Source organism: Myotis daubentonii, chromosome 6, assembly GCF_963259705.1.
Source record: "Myotis daubentonii chromosome 6, mMyoDau2.1, whole genome shotgun sequence".
NCBI classification, from domain to species: domain Eukaryota; kingdom Metazoa; phylum Chordata; class Mammalia; order Chiroptera; family Vespertilionidae; genus Myotis; species Myotis daubentonii.
Genome location: NC_081845.1, coordinates 10,175,029 through 10,187,934, shown reverse-complemented (window position 1 = coordinate 10,187,934; position 12,906 = coordinate 10,175,029). Strand labels below are relative to the sequence as shown.

Genomic DNA, 12,906 nt, shown 5'->3' with positions numbered 1-12,906 from the left:
TAAAACTCTCAAAGATCTATACATAAGGGACTTCTAGACGTTAAGAACATAGACTTTTATGTCATGCATTTTAGTTACAGTTAGTAGGTAATACTTTTTCCACATGCAAATAGTTGTATAAATGACATCAAGGTTACTAAACCCCAGCTCATGTCTGTCTTTTGAAGCAGTATTTTATCCAGCAAAGAATGAGTACCAGTGGAATTGGGAAAATACCTTTGGAGTTCATGACCTGATAATCACTTGGCATTTATTAAATACCAGAATATGCAAGACTATTCGGTTCCTGGGAGAGACCAGGGATATTTGTCATATATTTTACCCTCACAAAGCTTATACCCTAGAAGAGATGTATCATACATGTAACAGGGAGATTATTGATGTGATATTATCATTAGCATATGACATATATTGAATGAAAAATAAAATCCTACTGTAGGAGTTCAAGGTAGCAAAAAGAATTTGCAATGAGTGGTCAAGGAGACTTCATACAGGAATGGAACTTGAACAGATCTTCAGAATGGGAGAATTTGCATTGCTATAATGAGAGAGAAGGATATTGCAGTATTCTATATTACAGTATAATCAAGGAAATATTTAAGTACAAAATTGATTTTTCATTTTGTAAGATTCTGATAAGCTTGTATCAGCCCTTAGTAATCCTTGGTTAAGCTCACTGAAATCTTGGGTTTCTATTACATAGGAGTTTTACATAGTTCTTGACTAGATGACTAGTCACATTGTCTTTTCGGCCGGGTCGCATACACTCTCCAACCTGGGAAGAGTTGTTTTTGTATGTTTAGATCAGTTATGAGAAGCTGAAAGTTGGAGAATTTGTTCTAATCATTGACTTCTACTTACTGGCTAAATGACTTTGGGAAAATCATTTATTCTTTCTGGCTCTGTCATCTGTATTTTGGGTTTGTTTGTTTTTTTAAGACAAAACCAGTGGATTATAAACACATTTTAATTGAAATAGTAACATGGTGTAGAAAAGTATACAAGTCAAAAAAAAACCAAACCTATAGAATAAAGAGGTAATATGCAAATTAACCCTCACGCTCTCACAAGATGGCTGCCTATGACCAGGCCGGCAGGAGGGTTAGTGAGGGACGACCAAACAACTGAACAAGCAGGCTGCATGGGGCAACCTGGCTTGCGGGGGGGTTAGTGAGGGGTGACCAGGCCAGCAGGGGGCTTAGTGAGGGACGACCAAATGACTAAATAGCAGGCTGCGTGGGACGATCAGGCTGGCAGAGGGGGAGAGTTGGGGGTGATCAGGCCCGCAGGGGGAGCCAGTAAGAGGCAACTAGGGCGGGGGGACAGTTAGGGGTGACCAGGTTGGCAGGGGGAGTGCAGTTGTGGGTGACCAGACTGGCGGGGGGGGGGCAGTTGGGGGCGATTAGGCTGGCAGGGAGGAGCAGTTGGGGGCAACCAGGCCTGCAGGAAGGGGGCAGTTAGGGGCGATCAGGCTGGCATGCAGAGGCAGCAAGGGGCGATCAGGCCGGCAAGGCGGGGAAGTTAGGGCGACCAGGCAGACAGGCAGGTGAGCAATTAGGAGCCAGCAGTCCAGAATTGTAAGAGGGATGTCCGACTGCCAGTTTAGTCCCCGAAGGGGTCCGGGATTGGAAAGGGTGCAGGCTGGGTTGAGGAAGCCTTCCCCCCACATCCCCCCACCCCCACACGAATTTCATGCACTGGGCCTCTAGTATGTCATAAATCAGCGGTTCTCAACCTGTGGGTTGTGATCCCTTTGGCGGTCGAACGACCCTTTCACAGGGGTCGCCTCAGACCATCCTGCATATCAGATATTTACATTATGATTCATAACAGTAGCAACATTACAGTTATGAAGAAGCAACGAAAATAATTTTATGGTTGGATTACAACATGAGGAACTGTATTTAAAGGGCCAGAAGGTTGAGAACCACTGTCATAAATAAATAGCTCAAAGAATTTTAATATATGAACACACATGATCAGTAGCTTGTTTTTTTTAAAAAAAAAAACAACACATTTTTATTGATTTCAGAGAGGAAGAGAGGGGGAGAGAGAGAGAGAAACATCAGTGATGAGAGAGAACCATTGATCAGCTGCCTCCTTCATGCCCTCACTAGGGATCGAGCCCACAACCCAGGCATGTGCCCCCGACTGGAATTGAACCTGCGACCCTTCAGTCTGCAGGCAGGCAGTAGCTTGTTTTTTTAACTTAAAAAAGAATATCAGCTGCCTGGTACAAACAATTAAAATCTCAAATAGAAATGTGTTTAAATGAAGGGCCTTGGGTACAGGACTCATGTTTTCTACTAAGACCCTGAGATGATCTCAAAGGACATTTCTAGCTTTAGTGCAATATGATTTTAAACACAGTAGCACTTGTAAGTATTATAGGGATATTTTATATATGCTGAAGGGGCTTTCCAGTTTTAAGATAACAGAGTAAAGATGTCTATGCTCCTCTTTGATGTCACCCCAAAACAAGTAGAAAAACAAAACAGGAACATAAATTCTAGTTTAACTATCTAGGGGAGTATACTTGCAGTCCTGAATTCTGAAATGTGTGACGATAGAAAGGAAATGGAGTAATAATTGACCCAGGAAGGTGGAGGAAGTGAAACCAAAGAGGCAGCAGAGGCTGTCAATGCAGAAGAAGCTTAGAAATTGGAGGCAGCGGTACCTGGGAAATCAGAGAGGAGGCCTGGGTCTGAAAAGAGGGGCTTGAAATTCTTACAAGAAACAATTAGCCCCTAAGTCTTAAGTAAGAAAGTTTTCAAGAACTGAAGGACATGATTCTATAGTTTGAAAAGAACTGAGTGTCCAGTACAATTAACTTTTTAAAAGGAAAAAAGAACCATAATATCACTATGAAATTTCAGAATACTAAGTACAAAGAAAAGATTCTAAAAGTTTTTAGAAAAACAAAAAGGATAAATCTATTAAGGATTGGTAATGAGAAAGGCACCTGACTGCAGAATAGCAGCATTAGAATCAACAGGACAAGGGAACAGACCATCACAGTTCTAAACAGAAAATGATTTCTAACCTTGAATTCTGTACGCACACATATTGCCAAATATGTAAACTAAAGATAGTTTTAGACTTGCAAATCTCAACCACTCTCTCTTAAATATTCCATGCACTATTTCACTGAATACTTCTGGAGGAGTTGCTTTAATTACATCAGAAAAAAAAGTGAGGAAGGAGAGAGAGAGTAGCAGAAACCAAAACTAGGAAGCCAGAGGATCTAGGAAGCTGGGCATCGTTTTCAGGAGAGAGGTGATGAGTAAGTGAGAATTGAGTGATAAGTTTAACAAAGTACATGTGCACCAAATAAAGTACATTTATACTTTCTGCCCATGGACACTGAAGGCTGTTCATAAAGATGAAAAAAATCTATAACTTCGTATGTATGTGTTTTTTCTTTCTGTTTCTTTTAGCTAATAGACCAGTTAAAGCCTGGTGGAAGATTGATATTGCCGGTCGGTCCTGCGGGTGGAAATCAGATGCTTGAGCAGTACGACAAGCTGCAAGATGGCAGTGTCAAAATGAAACCTCTGATGGGAGTGATATACGTGCCTTTAACAGATAAAGAAAAGCAGTGGTCCAGGTGGAAGTGATTTTACCTTCTGCTCTTTCTTCTTCCACACATGCAAGGTGAAAGGGTGTGGATTTTAAGACATTAGCCTGCAAGAGCTGCTTTTTTGGTCATTACTTTTATGCTGCTCCATTTTAACATCAGAAATTCACTACATTAAAAATGTAGAAAAGTTGCATGGTCTGCCCTTTTTTTGGTTAAACTCACATCTTTGGGGAAGGGAGGGTGAGACTTGGTTGGCACAAAGGTGTTTTTTTAAACTGCAGTTTAGTGCTAAGGAGATTTCATCATCCGCCACTGTTTCTATATTTTCAAATCATTTGTATAGATGCTGTGTGGTCATGGAAGCAAAAGCTTCGCTTTGAAGAGAAGGGGCCATCATTTCCTGCCCCCTCCACTCTCTACTGTAACATTGTTGTAAAGAGAAAGAAGGGAAAAGATATTCTTGTCCCAGTTTTCCAAGGTGTCAGAATCCCAGAGAGGACATTCATCCTCTCAGCTTGACTTCTCTGCCAGTCAATTTCCTAGGTGTCTGACAGCCAGTGCCTGTTTCATATTCAGCTGTTGTTTCAGAGCCACTATAACAAGTAACTTACTGCCGTTCTAAATACAGGCCAGCCAGTTTTTAACCCACTTTAAGTTCCTGGGGAGGGAAGGGGAAGGGTTTCTGTCAACTCAAAACGAGTGCCCAGGTCTCACAAACCCCCCCCAAAGGGCCAGCAGCATGCAGCATAGTCTCCAGCACAGCATGGCTCATTATGACGCCCATTTTGTTGTACCTCTCAGCATAATCGGAATATTTTGTTTGAAGCCAAGATTTCTTCTTCCCACTCCCTCCCATGGGGAGGAGTGCGGTCAGAAAGTAAAAGTGACTTAGCTAAGACCACTTGGAATTAAATGCCAAAATAAGAAAGGCTTTACAGTTTCCTTGTTTTAGAGTCTATTTTTATTTGACAGAGGTATTTATTTTAAGACCATTATTTTCTTAATAAGTAACATGGGATTGTTAAATCTAAGTATAATAGATTTCTCAATTTTGTTTTTGAATGAATGTTTAATTGCAAAAATGGTAATGAATGTAACTCAGTTTGTTTAAACTGAGTTTTACTTTTAACTAAATTCTGATTGGCCATTTCTGGGATATCTTACTAGGAATTGCATTTTATTCTTCACCTAATGTAGTTATAAAGTTGTTTTCTTTGAATTCTAACCTGGAGCACAGCCACTTCTTAAAAACAAACTAAAAAGCTCTCAGTCTTGTCAGTAATAATCAGATGTAGTTTAACAACAAATTACAATCTTCCTTCACTTTTCTTTTAGTATAGTTATACCATTATATATTTGTTTGATTGTTATTGTATAAAGGGGGAAACATATCATTGAAATTCAATATTAAATAAGAGTTCAGATTTTTATTTATGTTTAAAGTTTTATATACAATAAATATTAGTATTGAGCATGCTATCTATAATTTAATGAAGGAAAAGGTATTTTGTTTTTCTAATTAGAGGTGGGGTTTTTTATTTTACTGATTTCATAGAGGAAGGGAGAGAGGGAGACAGAGAAACATCAATGATGAGGGAGAATCATGGATTGACTGCCTCTTGCATGCCCCCACAGGGGATCAATCCTGGAACCCGGGCATGTGCCCTGACCGGGAATTGAACAGTGACCTCCTGGATCTATGAACCACACTTGGAAGGCCAGAGGTGGAATTTTGTTGTTGTTAATCCTCACCTGAGGGTATTTTTCCATTGGTTTTTAGAGCTGAAGGGAGGAGGAGAGACAGAGACTAACACCAAGAGAAATTTGTTTTGTTATTAAACACTTTTCAGTTTGAGGACCTTCTTAGTATATGTGTGTGCCCACTATGCCAGGCACTGTACTAGTTCAGGAATATACAGCTGTGACTTTGAAACTGACCATTCATAGTCATACGGGAGATCCAAAAAAAAAAAAAAACAACAACAACAAATCAAAAGACAAGACAGACAGGCCACTACTGGCATACCTTGTTTTATTGTGATTTGCTCTATTGTGCTTTGCGGATACTGTTATTTTACAAATTAAAGGTTTGTTGGCAACTTTGGGTTGAGCAAGTCTGTCGATGCCATTTTTCCAACAGCATTTACTCATTTGTGTGTCTGTGTTACATTTCAGTAATTCTTAAAATATTTCAGACTTTTTTAATTATTGCTATATTTGTGATGATCTGAGATTTTTTTTTATGTGTTTTTTTTTTAATATATTTTATTGATTTTTTACAGAGAGGAAGGGAGAGAGCTAGAGAGTTAGAAACATCGATGGGAGAGAAACATCGATCAGCCGCCTCCTGCACATCTCCCACTGGGGATGTGCCCGCAACCCAGGTACATGCCCTTGACCGGAATCGAACCTGGGACCCCTCAGTCCGCAGGCCGACGCTCTACCCACTGAGCCAAACCGGTTTTGGCTTTATCTGTGGTTTTTGATGTTGCTATTGTAATTGTTTTGGGTTGCCACGAGCCACACCCATATAAGATGGTTAACTTAATTGTTAATTGTTGTTTGTGTTCTGACTGCTCCACCAACCGGCTGTCTTCTCTCTCCCTCTCCTTGAGCCAATTAATAATCCTACAATGGCCTCTAAGTCAGTGGTTCTCAACCTTGGCTGCACATTAGAATCACCTAGGAATCTTTTTAAAATTCTGATTTCTGGGCCTCATCCTCCGGAAATTCTCTTTCTTTGTTATGAGGTGGGGCCACAACCTTAGTAACAAAGAAACAGAATTTCCAGAGGATGAGGCCCAGAAATCAGGATTTTAAAAAAGATTCCCAGGTGATTCTAATGTGCAGCCAAGGTTGAGAACCACTGCTCTAAGTGTTCAAGTGAAAGGAAGAGTTGCATGTCTCTCACTTTAAATCAAAAGTTAGAAATGATTAAGCTTAATGAGGAAGGCATGTCAAAAGCTGAGACAGGTCGAAAGCTAGGTTTCTTGTGCCAAGTTGTGAATGCAAAAGAAAAGTCCTTGAAGGAAATTGAAAGTGCTACTCTTGTAAAACATGAGTGATAAGAAAATGAAACAGCCTGTTGCTGATAGGAAGAAAGTTGTAGTGGTCTGTATGTAAAAGAACAGACCAGCCACAACATTCTCTTAAGCCAAAGCCTAATCCCTGGGAAGATTCTAAACCTTTTCAATTCTCTGAAGGCTGAGAGAGGTGAGGAAGCTGCAGAAGTTTGAAGCTAGTAGATAATTGGTTTACGGTGTTTAAGGAAAGAAGGTAATCTCCAGGTGGAGCAAGTGCTGATGTATATAGAAGCTGCAGCAAGTTATCCAGAAGCTCTAGTGCAGCCGTGGGCAAACTACGGCCTGCGGGCCGGATCCGGCCCATTTGAAATGAATAAAACTAAAAAAAAAAAAAGACCGTACCCTTTTATGTAATGATGTTTACTTTGAATTTATATTAGTTCACACAAACACTCCATCCATGCTTTTGTTCCGGCCCTCCGGTCCAGTTTAAGAACCCATTGTGGCCCTCGAGTCAAAAAGTTTGCCCACCCCTGCTCTAGTGGGATAATTAATGAAGGTGGCTACATTGAACAATAGATTTTTTCCCCTAGCCGGGTTGGATCAGTGGTTAGAACAGCAGCCCAGGGACCCAAGAATCCTGGGTTCAATTCCCCATCAAGGGCACGTACCTCAGTTGCAGGCTCATTCCCCAGCCCCGGTCAGGGCATGTGTGGAAGGCAACCAATGTGTCTCTCTCACATCGATCTTTATACCTCTCTCTCTCTCCCTCTCTTCCTCCCTCCCTCCTACTCTCTCTAAACACACACACACACACACAGTAGATTTTCAATGTAGACTAAACAGCTATCCTTAGATTGAAAGAAGGTACTATCTAAGACTTTCATAACTGGAGAGGAGAAATGAATGCCTAGCTTCAAAGGACAGGCTGCCACTCTTATTAGGGGCTAAAGCAGCTAGTGACTAAGCTGAAGCCAATGCTCATTTACTATTCAGACAAACCTGGGGCCCTTAAGAATTATACAAAATGTGGATGACAGCACACCTGTTTACAACATGGTTTACTGAATATTTTAAGCCCACTGTTGACCTGCTGCTCAGAAAAAAAAAAAAAAAGATTCCTTTCAAAATATTACTGTTCATTGACAATGCCTCTGGTCACTCAAGAGCTCTGATGAACAAGATTAATACAGTTTTCATGCCTATTAACCTAAATTCATTCTGCAGCACCTGGATTAAGTAGTAATTTTGACTTTCAAGTCTTATTATTTAAGAAATACATTGTGTAAGGCTATAGTTGACACAGTGATTCCTCTGTTGGATCTGGGCAAAGTTAATTAAAAACCTGAAAAGGATTTATCATTCTAGATGCCATTAAGAACATTCATGATTCCTGGGAAGAGCTCAAAATGTCCACATAAACAGGAATTAGGAAGAAGTCGATTCCAACTCTCATGAATGACTCTGAGGGGTTCAAGGCTTCTATAGAGGAAGTAGCTCCAGATGAGGTGGAAATAGCAAGAGAACTAGTACTAGAAGTGGAGCCTGAAGATGTGACTAAATTACGCAATCTCATGGTAAAACTTTAATGGGTTAGGAGTTACTTCTTGTGGATGAGCTTAGAAAATAGTTTCTTGAGATGGAATCTCCTCCTGGTGAAGAGGCTGGGAAGATTGATGTAATAACAACAGGATTTAGAATATTACATAAACTTATTTGATGAAGTAGTACAGGGTGGAAGAGGATTGATTCCAATTTTGAAAGAAGTTCTGTGGGTAAAATTCTATCAAATGGCATCACATGCTACAGAGAAATTGTTCGTGAAAGGACGAATCAGTTGATCTGGCAGACTTCATTGTTCTTATTATTCTAAGAAGTTGCCACAGAAACCCCAGCCTTCAACAACCCACCACCATGACCAGTCAGCAGCCATCAACATTGAGGCAAGATGCTACCTGCAAAAAGGTCATGACTCACTGATGGCTCAGTGATGGTTACCATTTATAAACAATAAGATATTTTTTTCGGGGGGCAGGGGGAGAGAAGAGAAGTAGAGGGGGAAGGAAAGGCACTGGCACGCTCCCTAGAGGGAGAGCACCAAGATATTTTAAATTAATTATGTACAGTGTTTTTTAGACATAATGCTATTATTGTACACTTAAAAGACTACAGTATAAACATAACTATTATATTCACTGGGAAAACAAAAAATTTGTGTAACTCACTTTATTGTGATGTTCGCTTTATTGCAGTTGTCAGAACCTGAACCTACAATACTCTGAGGTACACCTACAGAGCAGTGATTTTTTAACCTTTTTCATCTCATGGCACACATAAACTAATTACTCAAATTCTGCAGCACACCAAAAAATAGTTATTATTTTGATTCATTCACACTGGATGGCTATTGTATGTTGGCTGTTGTCATTTTTTAATTTGATAATCTAAGGGAAAGGAGGTCAGTGCCCCTGACTAAATAGTCAAGTATTTCATGTTTTAAAAATTTGTGTGGCACACCGGTTGAAAATTGTTGCTATATAGACTTTGATGCACATGCATTACTTTGGTGTCAGTAACAGTATTGAGGGTTTAGACTTTGTCTTGAGGGCAGTAGAGAGCAATTGAAGTACTGAAGCTAGGCAGTGATCAGAATTACATTTCAGAAAGATAACTAACCGGCTGTGATAGAGTAGATTGGAAAAGGACAAGACTAGAATCTGTAACAGAAGGTGGCTATAGCAAGTTATGGGTAAAATGATGGTAGTCTGAATTAAGGCATTAGCAGTAAGGATAGAATCTGGTTAAAAGGTTCCTTATAATTTTCTAAGTGCCCAGCCGCATTTGCGAATTGTCGTCTAAAAAGCTCCTTAGTTTTTTCCTGGCTAGATGATGTTTGTTCCTTCAGATTTTCTTTGGGATTAATTTAGCAGCTCATCCTAGCACTGATGAACCTTGTCTTGTTTCTCACCAGCTTTCATCCTTCTCGAATGGAGGAATCCAGAGTTAGTTGCAGTGCTCTGAGAGCATGAGATCTAGCATTTGCTAAGGAGATGTGATAGAAACTATTTAGAAAAGCAGGGGATTAGTGGGCATGTCAAATTCCATTGCCAGATATGCCCTGGCTGATGTGGCTCGGTTGGTTGGGCATGGTCCCATACCCTGGAAGGTTGCCGGTTCAATTCCTGGTTAAGGCACATGCCTGGGTTGCAAGTTTGATCCCCAGCAGGGGGCATGCAAAAGGCAGCTGATCTATGTTCCGCTCTCACATTGATATTTCACTCTCACTCTCTCAGAAGAAAAAAATCAATAAAACATATTTTTAAAAAGGATAATATTAAATGTTAGAATATATAATATTAAATATTAGTAGCTTGGAGCTATTAACCTAATTATATATAATTATATATTTTAAAACAAAGTAATAAATGTACATAATTATTAACCTGATGAAATATTTAGCACATATATAGCCATTTTAAGAGACTCTCTAAAAATTTAGGACATGCTACTTTTTATTATAAATGAGTTATATATGTAAGTCAGACAAAGAAAGATATGATGATGTAGAATTTTGAACATTAGGAAAAATTAACTTGTAAGTTATACAGATTTTGGAGTATTAGTTGTGACAAAGTTATACAAGGATGGGCAAAAAATTTTGGTTTTCCTTGGTGCAAAAGTGTTAAAAATCGGGTCTATAAACTTAATTTTTTTTCCCACTTCAGTGCTATACATTTCCTTCTATTTGTTTTTAACAATACTGTTACTGACACCAAAGTAATGCATGTGCATCATAAAAAGAGAAAAAAAGTACAAATAATAAAGTAAAATCACCCATAATCCCAGAACCCAGAGATAACCACTATAAGTATTTTGGTAATTTTTCTTACTCTTTTATCCATAACTCTATGTACCTCTCTTTTGTATTCCTGAGCTCACTCAGCAGCATTATTTTGTAATCTTTCCATTTCATAAAATATCAACATTGTTTCATCATTAGAAATTTTTTTTGCAGTATGTTTTCTGTTTTTTTTTAGATATATTTGACCTACAGTGTGGTATGAGTTTTAAGTGTACAAAATAATACTTTGATATATATATTTATATTCTAAAGTAATTAACAATAAGTTTAGTTTTATGGTTTCAGATCCTATATCCAAGTCTTTAATCCATTTTGAGTTTAATTTTTTGTGTGCATGGTGTGAGATAAGGGTCCAGTTTCATTATTTTTCACGTGGCTGTCCAGTTTTCCCAGCATCATTTATTGAAGATACTATTGTTTTTCCACTGTGTATTTTTGGCTTTTTAATTAATTGACCATATATGTGTGGGTTTATTTCTGATCTTCCTATTCTGTTCCACTGATCTATGTGTTTTTATGCTAATACCCTACTGTTGTGATAACTATAGCTTTGTAATATAGTTTAAAGTCAGGATGTGTTATATCTTCACCATATTCTTTCTAATATTATTGCTTTGGGGTTTGGGCGGGGGGGGGGGCGTTATATAAAGTTTAGGAGTGTTGGTTTTATTTCTTTTTTTTTTTGGAGTGTTTGTTTTATTTCTGTGAAAAATGCTGTTGGAATTATGATGGGGATTGCATTGAATCAGTCGATTGCTTTGGACAGTATGGACATTTAAACCTGATTAATTCTTCCAGTCTGTGAGCACAGAATATCTTTCCATTTATTTGTGTCTTCAATGTCTTATTAAGGTCTTATAGTTTTCATTGTATAGATCTTTTACCTCATTGGTTAAATTTATTCCTGGGTATTTTATTCTTTTTGATGCAATTGTAAATAGGATTGTTTCCTTAATTTCTCTTCTGATAGTTCATTATTAGTGTATAGAAATACAACTGATTTTTGTATATTGATTTTGTGTCTTACAATTTATTGAATTAGTATATTCAAACATTTTTTTGGTGGAGGTTTTAGGGTTTTCTATATATAATATGTCATCTGCAGAAAGAGACAGTTTTATTTCTTCTTTTCCGATTTTGATGCCTTTTATTTCTTTTTCTTGCCTAATTGCTCTGGCTAGGATTTCCAGTACTATGTTGAATAAAAGTGGCAAGAGTGGGCATCCTTGTCTTGTTCCTGATCTTACAGGAAAAGCTTTCAGCTTTTCACCGTTGAGTATGATGTTAGCTGTGGGCTTGTCATATGTGGCCTTTATTATGTTGAGGTACGTTCCCTCTCTACCCAGTTTGTTGAGAGTTTTTATCCTTTTTCTTTAAAAAAAATTTTTTTTTCTAAATGGAGAGGATATTTGGAAATGTACTATGTTATTGGGCAATAAAGATACTTATTTACAATATCCTTAATGCCTTGTAACAGGTAAATAAAATGTGGTTAATTATTTAAAAAACAATAGTGGAATCTTCATATATAAAAAGCACAAGTTAATTTAATTTATGAATTGGGCACTTTGCAAGTACTCATAATTTAATGCTTGCATGATATTAAAAGCTACTCTATGAGAAATAAAGTACTTAAGTTATTTAGAAGAATATATTAAGTGGAACCAAAACTAATGATTTATTGTTTAAAAGGTAACCCAGTACTGTATGACAATGGTAGCTTATGGGAGAAGTAATTTTTAAAATATTTTCTTGCACAATTTACCAAATTCAATAAAAAGAATATTATCTGATAATTCCTTAGTTCACCACTTATCTAGGAAATTTTAGCTCCTTATTTACCTTCCTTTTAAATTTAATACCTTTAAAAAAAAACTTTCCATTACAGAATAGTTGTACAAATAGTACAAAGAACTCCTGAATCTCTTCCTCCAGAGTTAACCAATTACTAACACTTTTCCACATTTGCTTTCTCACTCCTTCCCTCCCTGTATATCCATATATGTAATATTTTTTTCCTGAATCATTTGAGAGTATTGCAAACATCAAATTTCTTTACTTCTGAAGTACTGTTTTTGTCACTTAGAATACCCTGAGAGATGAAGCTTTTAGACTTTTCAGGTAGCTTTATTTTTTCACTTTTAACAGCTTTATTGAGGTATAATTTACATACCGTACCATTTATTTTAGATTGCATTTTTGTTCCTTCCTTCCTCTCACTGGCAGTTGCTGGTACAGTGCTACACCTGGCTGAGCGAATGGTTTCTTTTGGAGCTGATAAAGCTGCCTTATGAAATCAGCTGACAGGTATATTATACCTACAGATGATGCTTTTCCCCACAAAAGTTTGGGTTGATATTGACCCACTCAACAACTCCTAACATACTCTAAGCAAAAAGCTAAATTTTTGTCCAATTCTGTGACTATAACTGTAAAAATTT

At 37.9% G+C, this 12,906-nt stretch overlaps 1 protein-coding gene across 9 annotated transcripts in view; it reads left to right on the top strand.

Moving 5' to 3' along the window:
- PCMT1 (protein-L-isoaspartate (D-aspartate) O-methyltransferase) overlaps positions 1-12,906 on the top strand; it is a 38,950-nt gene that overhangs the window by 24,921 nt on the left and 1,123 nt on the right. The window contains exons 7-9 of one of the 9 annotated variants that reach the window (XR_009453364.1): positions 3,438-3,607; positions 11,647-11,790; positions 12,656-12,772. Coding sequence is in view for 4 of the 9 variants with exons in the window: in XM_059700068.1 (XP_059556051.1) it covers positions 3,438-3,607; positions 11,647-11,790 (314 nt within the window). In the remaining 5 variants the exon portion in view is untranslated. Of the gene's footprint in view, positions 1-3,437; positions 3,655-11,646; positions 11,791-12,655; positions 12,773-12,906 lie in introns of those variants that run through there. The other 8 variants (XR_009453365.1, XR_009453366.1, XR_009453367.1 and 5 more) reach the window with 8 other exon arrangements.